Below are 17,369 nucleotides of genomic sequence, written 5' to 3'. Positions count from 1 at the left end.
AGTCACGTCCTGTTCGTGAATGTAACGCGGTAAGACAATTTAATTGATTGATCCCTGTTCTGTTGTAAAAAATAAGTGTATGGGGCTACACCAATTAGTCAAAGGATAAGGTATAATTAAATAGTTATCTGTGTGTGAAAAAAAGGTATTTCTTATTTCGACTGCAGAAATTAAGTTTATATCAAGAAAGCTGGGTACGACTACAAACACTGGAAAGGAAATGTCTGATGATCTGCAGAAAACTATACGAATTAAGATGTTATCACATAGCACAATCGATGTATTATATATGAACACTATACAGAAAATTAAATTAAATAAATACCACAGATTTATGAAAATAACATCCATACTTGCCACAGACATATCCATTACGATTTACGGGTTTATGTGGATTTTTTTTAAATTTCAAATTAGCGAGTTTAGATTAGAAATACCACACCGAAATCAGTATACTGTATAAGTATTCGTGCAAAGTGCTTAGTTGTAAAATAAGTACTATACCTCTTAAACGTTTTAACTCGTTTTTGACTAATCGTGATTGCTCGAACTGCCAAATAAAATGGTATTTGGGACTTGGACAATTCACATCCTACTTATAATTATATTGAAGACATATGGTACCTAATGACCAGTGACCATAGCCTTAATTTAATAACGGTCCCCATAAACTCAATAAACATTGACAACAACAACAAAAAACCAACAAGCTTTTAAAAATTAAGGAATTTTGTCGCGACCACAACTAAACATAAGTCGATGAAAACTTTATAAAAAGCCTTGTAGATTTCGTAGAGCGTCATGAGATTTGGTAGGTGGCGTCTTGAGATTTGGTAGGTGGCGTAATATGGTACCAACTGGCAGTGGAGGGAGTAGAAACGTTGCTATCAACTATCTTAACTCTAAATCTAACACTCAGCAGTACCTAGCTCCGGGGGATTTATTATAGTCATGCATCTGGCCTTCCGAGCGAGTGTATATGATTAGGTTTTTAAGTGCGAAGCAAGCAATCAGGTGCATTCAGCAAAACTTGATATGCATTTGGATGTACTAAAGTTATTTATAAAGAAAAAATGATACCGTAAATAATCATTATTCGAACCACAACAAAATATCGGCGTCCAAAGGAGGGGAGTAAGAGAAAGCCTTAAAGATCGAATAAATATGTTTGTTGTTGCAGGGAAATCACAAAAGTATTTATCCATTTCGAAGAATGTACACGTATATACCATATAATATATCTGAGTTAGGTACATGATACCCTTCATGATAATTGTGGATGTGTAATTTATGTAGTTATTCGGCCGATCCTGGACCCTCTTTATAAGCGATTTTCGTCAAACAAACCAAGTCGAATAAAAACAACAACATACATGCAGCTCTAATATAATATAATCAATTAATCGGTACTGTAATTAAAAGGGTTCCACTATATCCCAAGAGCGAAGAGGTAAAGTAATGCATTACTTACCCCACTGTGTATTGGAGCTGCAATCAGTGTGGTGAGTGTTGACAACATGCTAATTTAAATTACTTATTCAGTATGCATGTCTAGTGTTTACCCTGTGGACGCTATTGGCTATACTGCAGAGATTACTAATAAATTCTTCTTGAACAATTAGGGCAATGTCTGCTCGGGTAGTTGAAATGGTGTTTAAAATCGGAGAAAGCCTGAGACTTCTTAATTGGGCACCCAGAGGTACCAGAAATATAAGTCCAGAATCAGAATATAAATAATAGAATATAAATGATAGTACCATGTACGTTTAGTTGAAATGTTTTAAATCGGGTTGGTCGGTGAAAGCTTGAGAAATATTAATTGGGCACCCAGAGGTACCAGGAATATAAGTCACTGAATATTTGTTTAATCTAGATTACCAGCAGCAAACTTGCCACATAAGTCCAGAATCATAATATAAATAATAGAATATAAATAATAGTACGTTTAGTTGAAATATTTAAAATCGGGTTGGTCGGTGAAAGCTTGAGAAATATTAATTGGGCACCCAGAGGTACCAGAATATAAGTCACTGTCAGTCTTAAGGGAATATTTGTTTAATCTAGCTATTACTATGAGCAAACTTGCCACATAAGTCCAGAATCAGAATATATAGTACCATGTACGTTAAGGCAAGGTGCTAGGATATGGGACACTCTCAAGCACCGCCCCTATCACGATTAAGCTAGAGGATTCAACAGGGAGTATTACGCTGCTGGTAGTTTTTACTTTTATACTTTTTTACGTTTTTCTTTTTACTTTATCGATGCAGTAAAATCAAATACCACGATTTAAGTGAACTCCTATTTTATCAGGCCTAAATTCTCTCCACTTGATATACGAGCTTGATGATATAATTGCAAGATTCCCAACTCCCTGTTTTAAATGTATTTGCTTCTGAGGAGTCGGGCTTCAACTGATATCTACTTTTTAAAAGCACAGAGTCAAACTGACTATAAGGACTACTATAACATTTTAATTATTTTTATAACATTTTAATTATTATATTTATAATATTCATATTGATAACACTACATTACACTAAATCAGACTAATTTTACTAACGGATTGATGTAAGACTAACACATCGCTATAACAGCATCATCGTAATCATTACTAGAACACCGGGTGTTGCCAACTTTTCATGATAAATGTGTGCCTAATGAAGAAAATAATCACAGGCTCACTATTATAAATTATACACGGCTCACTTTGAGTGTTAAATGGGTTTGTGGAAACACATCAAATATTTTTTAACAATAAACCGTCAACAATGATAACTGTAAGGAAGACTTTGAGTTTGTCGATGACATTAATTCCCATTCTGAAGGACAACTTCAGGGACTCCAATCGAATACTTTTTGTTGAATAAGTTTAGAATATTATTTCTTAAATAAGATGGCTACGTATCTGGAAGGCAGGTGCTAACAACATGCACCAGTGGACAGTTTGGCAGTTTGTTAGTGGTCAAGGCTCCTACTTCCTAGTAGGCTTCTATTCTGAACTGTTCTATTTTCATGGTGGAGAGGGAATATCGTCATGGTTTTTTTAAAGGGCGAATGTTAAAAAAGTTTCGAGATAATCGCCCTTAAAGCAGCCCATATAAATATTAAAGTTAAACAGTTAAAATGCCATGTATTCACTGAGCTAACGATATTCTAAGATTTTTACATCGAACACAAAAAAAATGCTGCTTTACACCCTTTGAATAACAAGTCCAATAATTTGAATTAAAAGCTCAAATCAAAATGCAGGTGCGCTACTTACACCAAAAACTTAACGTATAAAAAGTTAACGAATAAAATTAAATAAAAACCAGCTTGAATTGAAAAAGAAAACTGTTCTGCATATTTCAATCATCGATACAAATCTTATTAGAAATTATTCCCGGTCTCCCAAACACAATTAGCTGTCCAAAATGGCGACAGCCGAAAAGTTAATATTTCTTAGTCTCACCGACACGAAACGCACTAAAAGGTTTAATATAAAAATACTGCAACCTTACAAGTCATTAAATTCATTAAATTCACCATAAAACAATCCAATTAATTTGTCTGTAGAATTGTGTAGTTTCGTATTTTAGTCACGTGGTAAACTGCACTCCTCAACCAATGAGAAATAAGATTTTGGCATGTGACCAGATGCTTTAAGGGCGATCTTTTGTCACCTATTATGCAAATACGTGACAGGTTGCACTATAATAGGTTTGCAACGTTAACTAGCGTTCCTTTTTAAACATGATACGAAGTCTTCGTATGTGATGAAAATCAAATTCTTTGATTTATTAAATTCTTTGCCAAAATATAAGTTCTCTGTAACTAAACCTGTTCGTGATGTAAAACACAGAGGCATTCACATATGGGGGAAATAATATTCCTTAATTTATAAGTTCCAGTAACATAATATAATATGTTTCTCATAAAAGTGGTCCGTTTTTAATATTTATATTTATATCAAAAACGGACTTCGGTTATAACGAAAGTTCGTGGTTGGTTGAATGAGCAGTTACGTAAATTGAGCACTCGAACAGTCGGAACCGTTTCTGGCGTAGAAAGCTCTCTGAACATACTCTCGGTGTATGCTGTTGATGTTTCTCCAGCTGTTGATTCTACTCCACCTGGGTGATGTTTTATGTTAGAGAGGAAGTTCATGGAGTTTTATTCCAAAACTCCATGTTTTGGAATAAAACCGCTTGTTTTGCCAGCTTTATGTTTTAAAGCCCTACCGATCACCAAGCAGGATGAAATTGGAAAATATTAGCACTGGAGAAGCTGACATATTCAAAATGTTCATAGCATCAAAGTTTCCTCCGGATATACTGCTTCCAATACCTTGATGGCGACTTCACTGATTCAGATTGGTCACTAGTCAAAATTTCAGTCAAAACCGCGAAATTTCGGTCAAGGGAACGGCAGGAAAGCTCCTTCAAACATTTTTTCAAAATCTCTTTTTATATTCTGATGATTTTCCGTTTATCAAAGCTTTCTTTGGGAATAGAACTTTGAATACCTCAATCGTGTCTTGTGCCATTACTGAGAAGTAAATAAAACATCTATGGACCTTCATGTTGAATCCGGATATATATTATCGAGTCTACGAGTTCAACCGCAATCCGCATTAATAACAAAATTCCGCTATAGTTCGTTAAAGATGCAGTAGCTGTATAATGTATATAAGATATCCTTTAAAATATGATGTAAGCCGTGGAATATCCGACAGAATGTTTTGTTACCAGAGGACATATGAGGTTCGATCAGATCGTCGTTAACAGCAGAAATCGTACTAAATTTCTGAAGAAGAAATATTTTCAATAGTTACTCTACCTGTACTGAGACTCCTCAGGGAAGTCAATGTAACGGAAGGCGTTGTCGTTTCCGTCATGATAGCTGACGAAGATACCTTCCGACCAACTATTATCTGTGTTATATTCATTGTCTATGAATCCTTTGTGGATTAAGATCCCAACTTTTAAGATTTTGTTTATTCGCTTCAGAAGTTTGTCGTGGTTGATTTTACCGGAGAGGTGGTTTTCAGATGTCAGTAATTCACGGACCTGATATTAAATAAACGGTTCTTATTAATTATAATATAAAATAATCAGTGTTTAATATATTGAGTTAAATCTGGGCTTCAAAATACAACAACCTTGAACCTCGAGGAGTCGATCGCAATTTTTTCAATTAAAACAAACTTAGAACATTACATATCAAGAAGGTAGATACTAATCTAAACGCCACCTCTTTTGGGAGCAGATCATCATAAACGCCCTTAATCTCTGGAAGGAACCATGATTCACCCCGACTGAAATCTAGTAAAACTTCAAGGACTGGCTTCTCAGTCACCACCAGATCACCTCCGTCATCTTCCTTGGTGTAGCGGGTAATAATCGGCAATACAGCGTGGTTAGGTCCAAACTTTTCAAACTGCCCACGACCACTCAAACCTGGCACAAACTGTATTCTCATTCGGAAAATAATTATTCTTTATTTTCATGCAGAAAATAACTCAAATTGGTCTACAATTTCCCAAAAATCCTGAAAGTATGTTAAAAACCCCTTAGCCCCTAAGACTCTAAGAAAGTCGTTAAAGCAAAGTCATCTACCAGTTCGTCCGCAAGGAATGAGAGGTAGCTGGTTCCTGATCTCGTAACGTCCCTCATAACTCCTCCTCTCATCCCCCTCCACGTTTCTGTGCCACTTGATGTCCGACAGCTTCCGTTCACTGGGCACACTGGGATCAGTGTGCTCTAACGGCTCGTAACTCAGGAGAAGTTTCCTCCAGTCCCAGTGCTCTTCCCTTACCATTGATCTTCTGACATTCTGAGGGTGGAAATTGATTATACTCTGCTAAGATAAAGAGTTAAAGTTTTTAAACCTCTAATTATTTAAAAAATATTTAAAATATATTTTGTCTTAACAAACGGGATCAATACAAATTTTGCCCAAGAAACAGAACAAAGAGTTAAGACTGACAGATACCATTTCGAGGTGTTGATCAAACTAAATACATAGTCACCTTTTCACCAGGGTATTTCAATTTTCGAGATTTTTTGCCCATCTTTGTCAATCTGCAGACATGATGCTGAGCAGACTTGCAACTTATATTAGAGCTCCTTCTTTTGTCTGCTGATTCAGTGAAGTCGGTGGGGACGTCTTCCGTGATAACACTCATATTCTGATCAGTAGATTCACTGTCCAAACCATAGCCACTGTAAGTTGGGAGCTCGGAAACGCTCGTGGTGTCTTGGAGTTGGAAAACTGAATCAGGGTATTCATACTGGGGCTGGGCGATATCGATGACTTTTTGCATCTTGGTCTCGAAATCTTCAAGACGCCTATCAATATGTTCCACATCACCCGATAGTTTCGATATTTCAGTCTTCAACCGTTCATGCTTTGATGGGTCCTGGCGGGATAGGAATTAAGTTCAGCTTGATTTTTACTGATATGAAGGACTTATTTTTATTTATTGGTGAATAATGACCAAAACGAATATCGCTTTCATAATTCAGATAACGAAACTGATAAAATTAGACTAAACAGCATTTACAATTAACATCATCTCTTGTATTTAAAACTCTCGTGTATTGACAGACATTTATTACAAATAAATAGAAATGCATGTCATAACGTTGGTATGTCACCGAAAACTTCTATTGAGTGACTCACCTTCATTTTTTCGAGGTAGTTCCGACGGCACTCAATTTCAAGGAGTGTGATTGTCAGCCGTTGATGAACATCGTTTGCTGGGATCTTCTCAGTAGCGTTTGATCGACAACAGCTGTTAAATCTACCAAACGTGAAGCGGCAAACTAGCTTTACAAACCTGAGGGCAATCACCTTGTTTAATTCCTTCTTTTATATTACAGGCAAAATCAAGTTTCATGGTTAATTCTAGGCCAGGACCTCCGTCCAATCTGTAACTGGTCAAAACGACCAAAGTAAAATCTAAGCCGTTCGGACCTGGTTTACCAGTTTAATGTGATCCAATTTCACATGGAAGGAACGGGCAGAGGTGACCTGCTCCGGTACTCGATCATAAGGTTGTTGTCTTAATGTTGCCTTAATGTTGTCTTAATGTTGTCTTATCGTTTGTTGTCTTATTGGTGTTTGTTGCGTTAATGTTGTCTTAATGTTGTCTTGTTGTTGCATCGGTGTTCGTTCTAGTGGCCCTGAGATCAAAACGACAAACCTCCAGCAGTGAAGTATCGTACTGAGAGGAACAGGCAGAGGTGACCTGCTCCGGTACTCGATCATAAGGTCAAACTTCTGACGCTTCCAGTGAGACTTGTAGTCCTCTTGTATGTTCTCGTAGGTGCTAGTGAAAACTGATAACGTGGAGCGAGTATTAGGTTCGTTATCGAATATCAAACAGCTACTCTTGATTGATATCACATTATTGAACCTGCTTGGCAAGGATACATGAAATTAGGAGATACAAATTACGACTTATTCGATGTTTACGAAAATAAGAACTGTCAACTGACCAGCGACCATCAGGTTGAGCATGAGAACTGCAGCCAACATCATGTAGGCAGCGAGGAGGGTTTTAACGATGTAAACGTTGTACATACAAATTTTGTTGTCTTTCTTAAAGCAGTCGTAAGGGCCATTTTCACAATAGGTTTCATTGAACTGCAATGTACAATAGGCTTTGTTCATGACTTTGATCAATGTCGTATCACCTATCTCTCCAAACATGTTTTGATAGGGCCTCCAAAAGATGTCAAACACCTGAAACGATTTTGTATTAGTAATTAGTAAGACATGCAAGTGATAGTTCTCGTTAAGTCTTTTTTAAATGATGACCTGGGAAATTAAAAGCCATTTTCAAGTCTTTTTCACGGCCGTAGCTTTCTATATCACATAAGGGGACTCCAGCTAACTCGATCCTAACTTATTGAACCCGACCTTGGAATGGGGGGGTCTAAGTTTCAACCTTAGAAGATCCAGCATACGCAACTTTAGGGGATCTGCAGCACTAGGGATACCCAATCCTAATGATCATGAATTCTCAAATCAAACTTAGGAAAATCTAGCAAGCTAAAGATTGTATTTGTAATGATATCGCTAATGCCATAAAATAAAATATTTTTACATTTAATAATAATAAAATAAAAGTTAATAATAAAACAAAATTTGTAAAATATTTTTACATTAACTTTGACTCACGATGTCGGATGTAAAACTCTTGAACTTATGAGGGTATATGATGGATGTAGTACTAACACCATAACCTATCACGAATATGGTTATAAGGAAAATGAAGAATTTAAGATCTTTCAACATCTTCGTTATCATCATCACCTGTAATAAATCAAGTTACTATTTAGCGTGATCTCTATGACACGTGCAATGAAAAACTATGCATATTATCGTAGTGAACATTTGTGATCGAGCATGGAAATAAATATCATTAGTAATTAAATAATTTGTACAATTATATTTTTAAATGAATAATCTATCTAACCTTGGGGCCGATCTGTTCGCTCTTTTCTAAAGCCTGACACAGTTTCAGACAAAAGAGAATAAACGCAAATGCAAACAAAAGTCTAAACATATTCTCTCCGACCGTCATATCAGTATTGTCCTCATCGTCCCCTTTTCTAGCCATCAATTTGAAAGCGAGCGCCAGCATGATAGTCCCTATACAGAGAGCATCACAGATGTTGTAGAAACTAGAAAAATACATCTTTAACTTCCCGATAAAGGTAGTAGGATAGGAGAAGTGTATCTGTCGTATCTCCAGAGGAATCAAACAAAACACCCACGTGTACGTGATCTGCTCGGAGAAGGTCAGCTTACACCCGAACATCTGACGAAAATGGTTTTTCTTAGAGCATGACTTGTTTTGATCCGTCAAAAGTAGAGCGCAAACATAGGAAAACAGGAAGCCGGCGTAGGTGATGGTATAAATCCAGAACTTCACGACAGGTGCCTTGTAGAAGTACCTACACTTGGTCAGTCGGTCCAGCTTCTCGTTTTTCTCCGTTGTAGGGTCAGGATTGTGACTATGATCCCCTCGCTCTATAAAATTCTGAAGTCTGTTTCTACTTTTCTGCCCGTCATTCCTGATATTTTTCGTTTTCCACTTGTCAAACGGGGTAACATTTCGGAAGGAAGCGAGAAGAGGGCAGGGCAGTGATATTATGGTTCTGAATGTAGATATGTCACTGTCCAACCAACCATTCCACTCCAAGTCTATGTAGTCTTGTATGGTTGGGTGAGCTATGATCTCGATGGCGTTTACGTAATGTGCCATCTCCAGAATGGTCTTACCACCCCATTTCTCAAACTTAAAGTTAACCAGAGCAATAACATGTTCGGTTTTGTAGCGTGCGACCTCTTCTAAAACTTTGTTGGATATATCGACGAAGTCAACTGCATACTTTTGTAAACGGTCACTTAAATAGTCGGTAATGAATAACGAGTCGCTCTTTTGCCCGCACATCCACCTGAGAATAACTATTTAATGTACCTATTTAATTTAGTTACTTTTATTAGTTTGATAACTTTGGCTACATTATATACAGTCATTGATTTAATTCCGATGATTATAATAATAGCCATAAAGTTTAGGCTCAGGACAGAGCAAACTGTTTTGATGGAGGAAAATAAATTGTATTGATGTCGAATAAACATAAATAAACGGCCAAAGTAAACTCAACTAAAAGCTGTGGAAGTAAATCACAATAAATTAATAAACAAAATACTACGGACTATTGTCGTAGGATTGCTTGCGGAGATGTGATTATTGTGATGTATAGCTACTCAGTTAGCCTGTCGTCAATGAATGCGCGGCGCGCGTTTATTTTAATGTATACTACGGACTATGGTCCGTGCAAAAATAACTACCTGTGTATGCACGTACAGACGAGACAAAGGAAGAGACTGGTCTGTGAACACTCCCAAAACACCATGGCCATGTCCTGCTTGTGAATCATCACCATGTAAACAGTCAGCAGACTAGCCGGATCCTCAAAATCATAGTCTCGGATGCCTCTAAAAGTAATGTCCTCGTTACCTCCTGTTTCCTCTGTCGTGCCCTCTTCTAGTTGTATTGCTCCCGCTTCATTGGCGTGCTGTTCAAGGAGCTTGTACGAGCATTGACACCCTTTCGTGCAGGTTGTGACGCATCGTTTGATTGCTTTTAGTAGCATGCTGTTTACTGAGGGGTCGATCAGGGAATCAGGGAGGTTTTCTGATGGCTTTGTTTTTCCGGGCACTTTGAAGACTCCCTCACTTATGTCGTGAATCACCTTGAAAATCGTGTATGGTTATATTATCAAATAGTACGTTTCGCCTTTCAAATGCAATATCCGTTTGTTACAAAAATGATATATTTCATCCCCTAATAATACGTTTATTAGTTAGTTTATTAGTTTATTAGTTTATTAGTTTATTTGTTTATTTGTTTATTTGTTTGTTTGTTTATTTGTTTATTTGTTTATTTGTTTATTTGTTTATTTGTTTATTTGTTTATTTGTTTATTTGTTTATTTGTTTATTTGTTTATTTGTTTATTTGTTTATTTGTTTATTTGTTTATTTGTTTATTTGTTTATTTGTTTATTTTTTTATTTGTTTATTTGTTTATTTGTTTATTTGTTAGTTTATTAGTTTATTTGTTTATTTGTTTATTTGTTTATTAGTTTATTTGTTTATTTGTTTATTTGTTTATTTGTTTATTAGTTAGTTTATTAGTTTATTAGTTTATTAGTTTATTAGTTTAGTAGTTTATTAGTTTATTAGTTTATTAGTTTATTAGTTTATTAGTTTATTAGTTTATTAGTTTATTAGTTTATTAGTTTATTAGTTTATTAGTTTATTAGTTTATTAGTTCATTAGTTCATTAGTTCATTAGTTCATTAGTTCATTAGTTCATTAGTTTATTAGTTTATTAGTTTATTAGTTTATTAGTTTATTAGTTTATTAGTTTATTAGTTTATTAGTTTATTAGTTTATAAACTAATAAATTAGTTTATTAGTTAGTTTCTAAAACGAATAAAATCAAAACTTCAACCTACTTACCATCTCAAAGTGCTCAAATTTCCAGTGAGCAGGATTAGCACACTTCTTCTGAAGGAGAGAGTACAACAAAGTATTTTCAGGAGTGTTGGTCCGCAGGATCGCCTCGAACCGCTCCACAGTCAGGAACGTTTTTATGTTCGCTTCTCGATCTTTCATGATAAATCGTATAAGCTGGTTTGTTGGTGCTGGATAGCCAGCCCTAACATGTCGTTTAGTTCACCTTCCTGAAAAGCATAATCCGTGTGATAAAAGTATTTTGATATTGCATTGCCGCAATTAGTGATTGGTCGAGTCGGGGGTAGGAGACGGCTGAATCGACCAAAAAAATCGAAACTTGAATATGGGAAGCCCTTTGAGGTCTGAAAATGTATAGTAAATTAATTAATCAGCCAATAAATATTTAGCACTGACAGTGAAAATGAGATCCTCTTTTGAGTTGTCCGATTTGCTCTCAAAAATGAAATCCTTAGCAATGTCCAAACGATTCCACTGTATGGCTAATTCTAACTGCCTCTTCATTAGGGATTTTGCTCGCTCTCTTTGCTTTTCTCTCTTTTGATCGAGTGTTGCGTCTGCAAAAATAATTCAAAGTTCTACATTTATTGTTTGCAGTCTAGCAACTAGCATTTTACATATTGTAATGACTATTCGAAATGAAACTAGTACTAATAGATATTAAAATGATTTCATGATACCATCCGATATATTTCGTCGGATTATTGAACCGTCATGATGACAATTAAAAATTCTTTATCTGCTCTCAAAACTGTCGGCCCTAAGATCACCATTGTCCTTATAGGTGATAATATTGTTAACGGCCAGTAATATTTTAACATAAAAACATCACCGAGATGATATTGTATTTTGTACGTATTTACTCGTTTAATTAGCTTACGTCTGCCTGTTGGAGTGGACTGATTGTCCTCTACGTCGGGAATAGGTTTGCAATACTTTTCATGAGACCTTCAAGGATAGCAGTATCAAGGTCGACACCTTTCCCATAGCGCCACACCGTCACCTATTGGAGAGTTGGAAATAGAACAAGGAGATGTATTCAGATTTTTTTCTCCCCCATGCGATTATTTGTAAAACATTTAGCAGAGGGGGGGGGGGGGACGGCAGGTAGGTGTGTTTCGCCACTGTGCTCACCAGTTTCTCCTGAGAAATGATTTCCTCAACAATCTCCATCAGCTCATCATATTTGCTTTCCTCGAAGTCGGGCAATGCTTCGATAAGGGCCTGTCTCACTTTTAATCTGTCGTCATTCTTCAGTGGACTTAGCGATCTGCAAACACATCGTTTCAATGGTTTATTTTTTAAAGTGAGTCAATCGAAATTGCATATAACACGGATGTATAATTCTCAAATTTAACAAGATCTTTTACATCGAATTGTTTTCATGACATTTGAAAAAAGCCGTGCTCTATAAGGAACCTACCCGTCCAGCAACTTGGCATGTTTAATCAAGTCTACAGCCAGAGAGATCACGTTAGATATTCTACCCGAGTCCCCTAGCACCACTACGGGGAGCCCCCTCATTATCCTCACGTGAGCCTCTTCCAAAGATCCACATCCTCCCTCTATTAGAACGGAGACGAGTTGAGCTTCAGTTATTTCTCGTAGGTGCTCCTGGAGTTTTATCCGGAACTTCCGTACCTGCAGAAAGGAGTTGAGAAGATAGTGATGGTATTTAAAAACGATCAATCGCTCCTTATTTGTACAAAGTAAGCAATTATTTTTTGATCGCTGGAGGGGTTTCGAGTGTTGATATATCTAATCATTTCGTTATTAACTTTTAATGTTACGATAATTCTTGATAAAAGCCCACCTCATCCTCATGGAAATTGTTCTTAGTCCCAAAATCGAGAAGAATAAAATGAGTGTGTTCGTGTTCCAGCACCATCGACTTTGGCTTATTCGTCACATTATCCCTTTCTAACTCAGACTGAGACACTGCTTGGTAGAATGCTGGAAACCGTCCCTGATGATTAAAAAAGTTGTGATAAGTTATAATTCATCGGCGATCTTACTCTAATTTAACTGATGTTGCTCTGATCTCGGATTAGAATAACGCCTTATTTTGTGATAACTTTGCTGTTACCCTAGTTACCCTAGTTACCTTAGTTACCCCAGTTACCCTAGTTACCCTAGTTACTCTAGTTACCCTAGTTACCCTAGTTACCCTAGTTACCCCAGTTACCCCTGTTACCCCTGTTACCCTAGTTACCCTACAGTACCTGCTCGTCACCCTCTTCTAGTTCGTGGTTGTTGTAAACAGCACCCCACGAGTTGACTCCGATAACAGGAATAGAGTTTACAAAGGATCTCTTCATTGCTACAGCGTCCCCCACCAAGTTACTTACTCCCTGGAGGAAATAAAAAACAGAAATTAATTTAGAATTTAAATAGATAATCTAAAATGTTATCTGTTGTAATGGAATCTTTTTTAAATGAATTAAAAGAGTATTAGGTTATTATCCCCTCCATTTTGTAACCAGAGCGTCCCAAATTTTCATGCTCTCTTCAAGATTTGATGCGTGAAAGACTGTTACACTTCAAGCATTCGCATAATTGCATAACACTAAGCTGTATAATTTGATCACTTTAATGAACGTATGAACAATGTATTATAGATTTCTTGGTAGCAGACAGAAATTAGATTTAACGAAAAAAAATACTTTATTTTTATGAGCTGAAGATATAATCGGTTGTTTAATGTTAATCATTTGAAATCAATTTAACTTTACCATATCGTATTGTGTTCCATCGTTACACCGTCGAGTGGTTTTCTAGTATCGATAATAATATTATATATATGTCTATGAGAAATTTAAAGTCGAGAATAAAATATAGTATCGTATATGTTTATACTTTTTCAGAGTCATGCGAGTTAAATGCTAAAGACATATTACTAAAACTTACATGGTCTACACCACTGGTGAACACCCAAGCTTTTGAGTCTTTTGCTGCTTTCACAAGGCCCTCCTTGACTTCAGATTCCGCGCCTAGATATTTTGATAAAAGTCGGAGAAATTTGGGGGGGGGGCGGTTATATCTGTTATTAGAGAGAGATTTAAATTCACAGGATAAATTGATGTGCAATAAACAGGAATTAGTCAAGAACTCAAACCACTGATAATTTATTGTAACTAATTAAACTGAAGTGTATCCCAATGACTTACCCATCTTCTTAGAGTCGAACTTGGAGTGTCCACCAAAAACAGATATGAGAAGGTTAGGGCGAGGAATACCCCACATTTTTAGTAGCAGGTTACCGAGATCTTCAACTTTAACATCCATATCGCATCTGAGGTACTGAAAAGTAAATTAAGAAATAAATATACTTGTTGGAATTGATTTACTTGTTGGTTGAAATTTCCGTACCCATTTAAACAATCTAGCAACTTCAACGCGATAATAGGAGCGAAATGTTTTCTAAAACCTGATAAAATAAGATTTGGAGCTTACCAGGGGCAAAACATCATTTTCAGCGTTAAGGAAGTCGATCTCTCCGTACGCATTGGTCGGGAATGTTTTGGTGTCGCTGGTGGGGTTCCATTCTGCTGTATGTGAAAAGGACTGCTTACAATGAACAGGACTGTGTTTGTTATCATGGTGACCACACTTGCACCTGCGAGACGCACAATCACGTTATGACCATATAAGGTGTGGGAATATACCACGTGATGCCCATATATTAATAAGGTGTGGGAATATACCACGTGATGCCCATATTGATATAAGGTGTGGGAATATACCACGTTATACCCATATAAGGTGTGGGAATGTAGAATGAGGTTACTATATACTAAGTTTAGGACACTGATCTCTTCTCATTTGTATCAGACTCTAAATTGAAACAGTCCGAAAGTTTTCAAGTTAAATATTATTATATTGTCCTGATCAATGCGAGGTATGTCAAACAAAAACAGTAAAAATAAGATAAAGTTACGATGAGGATATGAATACAAACCATTTCGTATCCTGTGGGGAAGCAGATCTGGTAACAAACTTGCAACATTCCCTCCGGTTGAAAGTTTTTGTGATCACATTCTCCTTCACCTGAAAACATAAAATATGAGAGGAATTACAGCTGCGGGTATGTTTTTAGGTTCATCCGCTATATAACAGAGAAAATACACAATTTTACAAGACATCAGGTATTTAAAATATTGGGATATATGTAGTTGATAGGCAGAGGAGCAAGTTTGTTGAAGAAGACTTATTTATGAAGGAGTATTCGTTGCTATACTGGGACGGATGGTTTTTTATTTGCATTTTGTATGAAGCCACCAGGTGAAGTAGAAACAACTCAAATCTATATGAAAAACATATTATATGCACATTGCACAGCTGCGGAAAATATATCGTATTAAGAACAAAATTATTTAAACTGCACAAAAAATGGATGCACCTCGGGACCCGTGGATGTATGACCGAGAAATCTGCTGAAGAAAGCCCCTGTAGGCCTAACTGTTCCTGCTTGAACATTTGGGATCGATTCCTCGAATTCATCCGGACAGTCCTCTTCAATCATCACGATAAAGCAAAACTAAAACTAAAACTTGCTATTTCGCTGACTAAGCAGTAATCCGTTGCAATAGTCGCGATAGTTGCACCTTGTTGCACCGGTGCAAATAAAAGTGCAGAACCTACAACATTAATAGTGGTACGAGCAGCAACTAAACGAACCTTATGAAACTTTCGAGTCTGACAATAAGAAGGGCAGTAAGTAAGGAATGTGTTCGATTTTAACATGTTTCAACATGTACTGTGTACTTTTATAGTCCTTCTCTACGTGTAGAGAAGCTGTAAAGGTCGCTCCCATAAAAATTACAGAAGCTATCAATATTCCATTTGGATTCCTACATTGAATTAGAAATATTAGTTATTCATTGAAAAGTGTTATTGCCAGGGTTACCAGTGTTACTAATATGGTTACTCAATGAGCAATCGTTTATCCTTATTTCCATATTTAATGTAACATCAGATTCTTGAGCCGCTAGGAAATAATATCTAACTGATACATCGATACGAGAAAAAGATACAGTCATGGACACAATGATTAACACATGTACATAACACTACTAATACTATGAACACACTACTCCGGAATGTATATCGGATAAAGAACAATAACAAACTATCATCAGATATGGATGAACCTACTTTTGTTCCGGGATCACTATTTGTAGGACTTGTAAATTGAGAAAATGAGAGGAAAGCCCCTTTAGTCTTGATTGTTCCGACTTCAATAATCGGGATTAAGTCCTCAAGCTCGTCAGGGCAGTCCTCTTCGATCATCACGGTAAAGTTCAACTAGAACTGCTTTATTGATTGAATCGTCGCTTGCAAGTTTACACTTGTGACTCGCGCAACTTTATTTCAAGAATCTACTTCAACAATAATACTCAGCAAACTGGTCAAACACTACCCATCACCACAGCTCACGGTATGTCTGGATACTATCAACAGAACAGAAACGAAAATAAGATTCTATTGCACTGAAACCCCAGTATAAGTCATAAGCTTTTCTACACAAATTAAACAAATTAAACAAATCCGGGTATGGAACATTATACAGAATAATATGTAGTCTGGAAGGAATCTAATCAGCTACAGCCCCCTCATTCTCTCTGCAGACTCTGTCCCTTTCTTTTCATTGATCAAGTTTCCATTTATCAGTTTTATTGGAGATTGAAATATCCAAATATCATTATATTGATCTAATAAGGGTATTACAGGTTACTCCTAATATATATTGGTCTAATACATAAATCTGATATATAAGTCTAATATATACAGGTAAATCCTAAGTCTTATAGCCATGTTTGTAACTCGTAATGTAGTGTAATTGAAAAGCTATACTCACAGTGACAACAGGCGGGCTATCACTAATGTGAACCTTTAGTCTGGAGCTCAGTCTCTTAAGAGAAGGAAGTCTGGTTCTTCTCACAGGTTTAACTTGGACCTTTAGTACAGCGTTACCTCCAGTACCGGGTGATACGGGCTGTTCTTCATGGGGTGACATTACAGAACACTCTCTGCAGTTTCCTGCACTTGAGTGGGCAACCCCGCGGGAAGAGCAATCTTGGAGGCCTATTGAGATGTTGGTGATAGTTTGGGTATCTCAAAAGCATTGCGAAGAATGTGTGGAAGAATTTGAAACACTACAAGAAGCGACTAAAAATAATCTAACAGTAAAACTTCCGGGACTGATGATAGAAAGGACGGAGTTCAGTTTTAACCTCACGTCACGTCCTAAATATGATAATATCAATTCTATAATATGCGTAGAGAAGCTGTAAAACAATCTAATTTACATAAAATCAGCAATAACAAA

General features: G+C 36.5%; 3 protein-coding genes across 5 annotated transcripts in view; 1 reads left to right on the top strand and 2 right to left on the bottom strand.

The window, feature by feature from the left end:
• The window catches only part of LOC134815976 (uncharacterized), a 578,562-nt gene that overhangs the window by 227,429 nt on the left and 333,764 nt on the right, over positions 1-17,369 (top strand). The gene's annotated exons all lie outside the window — the stretch shown is intronic.
• Positions 2,560-11,534, bottom strand: LOC134816053 (transient receptor potential cation channel subfamily M member 2-like). The gene is made up of 13 exons (XM_063824774.1): positions 11,438-11,534; positions 11,027-11,250; positions 9,853-10,256; positions 8,468-9,452; positions 8,170-8,304; positions 7,485-7,731; positions 7,190-7,325; positions 6,667-6,823; positions 6,014-6,403; positions 5,601-5,817; positions 5,236-5,441; positions 4,822-5,051; positions 2,560-4,115 (listed from the first exon to the last, which is right to left on the bottom strand). The coding sequence occupies exons 2-13, from the start codon at positions 11,180-11,182 to the stop codon at positions 4,004-4,006; spliced, it is 3,375 nt and encodes a 1,124-aa protein (XP_063680844.1). The 5' UTR covers positions 11,183-11,250; positions 11,438-11,534; the 3' UTR covers positions 2,560-4,003.
• Positions 11,509-17,121, bottom strand: LOC134816054 (transient receptor potential cation channel subfamily M member-like 2). Of its 3 annotated transcripts, XM_063824776.1 has the most exons (12): positions 16,899-17,121; positions 15,000-15,088; positions 14,495-14,657; positions 14,209-14,341; positions 13,949-14,031; positions 13,774-13,815; positions 13,264-13,392; positions 12,855-13,007; positions 12,465-12,682; positions 12,176-12,311; positions 11,922-12,044; positions 11,509-11,598 (listed from the first exon to the last, which is right to left on the bottom strand). In XM_063824776.1, exons 1-11 carry the CDS (start codon positions 17,055-17,057, stop codon positions 11,952-11,954), a joined length of 1,398 nt encoding a protein of 465 aa, XP_063680846.1. In that variant the 5' UTR covers positions 17,058-17,121; the 3' UTR covers positions 11,509-11,598; positions 11,922-11,951. The 3 variants fall into 3 exon arrangements, with proteins under 3 accessions (XP_063680846.1, XP_063680845.1, XP_063680847.1); XM_063824775.1 differs by lacking the exon at positions 11,509-11,598 and having other exon boundaries at positions 11,987-12,311; XM_063824777.1 differs by lacking the exons at positions 11,509-11,598; positions 13,774-13,815 and having other exon boundaries at positions 11,987-12,311.

Source organism: Bolinopsis microptera, chromosome 5, assembly GCF_026151205.1.
Source record: "Bolinopsis microptera isolate Bmic1 chromosome 5, MBARI_Bmic_1.0, whole genome shotgun sequence".
Classification (NCBI taxonomy): domain Eukaryota; kingdom Metazoa; phylum Ctenophora; class Tentaculata; order Lobata; family Bolinopsidae; genus Bolinopsis; species Bolinopsis microptera.
This window is presented reverse-complemented; position numbering and strand designations above follow the sequence as displayed.

What these genes read in the sequence shown, in the direction of transcription:
- LOC134816053 (XM_063824774.1), bottom strand. Translation starts at nt 11,182, where the DNA reads ATGAAAGATCGAGAAGCGAACATAAAAACGTTCCTGACTGTGGAGCGG. An exon ending in ACGATACTTCACTGCTGGAG is followed by an intron (nt 6,824 to 7,189) that starts GTTTGTCGTTTT and finishes GATTGCCCTCAG; the next exon opens with GTTTGTAAAGCTAGTTTGCC. An exon ending in CCTGAGGAGTCTCAGTACAG is followed by an intron (nt 4,116 to 4,821) that starts GTAGAGTAACTA and finishes AACATCACCCAG; the next exon opens with GTGGAGTAGAATCAACAGCT.
- LOC134816054 (XM_063824775.1), bottom strand. Translation starts at nt 17,057, where the DNA reads ATGTCACCCCATGAAGAACAGCCCGTATCACCCGGTACTGGAGGTAAC. An exon ending in ATAGCCCGCCTGTTGTCACT is followed by an intron (nt 15,089 to 16,898) that starts GTGAGTATAGCT and finishes TTATGTTTTCAG; the next exon opens with GTGAAGGAGAATGTGATCAC. An exon ending in CATGCCAAGTTGCTGGACGG is followed by an intron (nt 12,312 to 12,464) that starts GTAGGTTCCTTA and finishes ATGTGTTTGCAG; the next exon opens with ATCGCTAAGTCCACTGAAGA.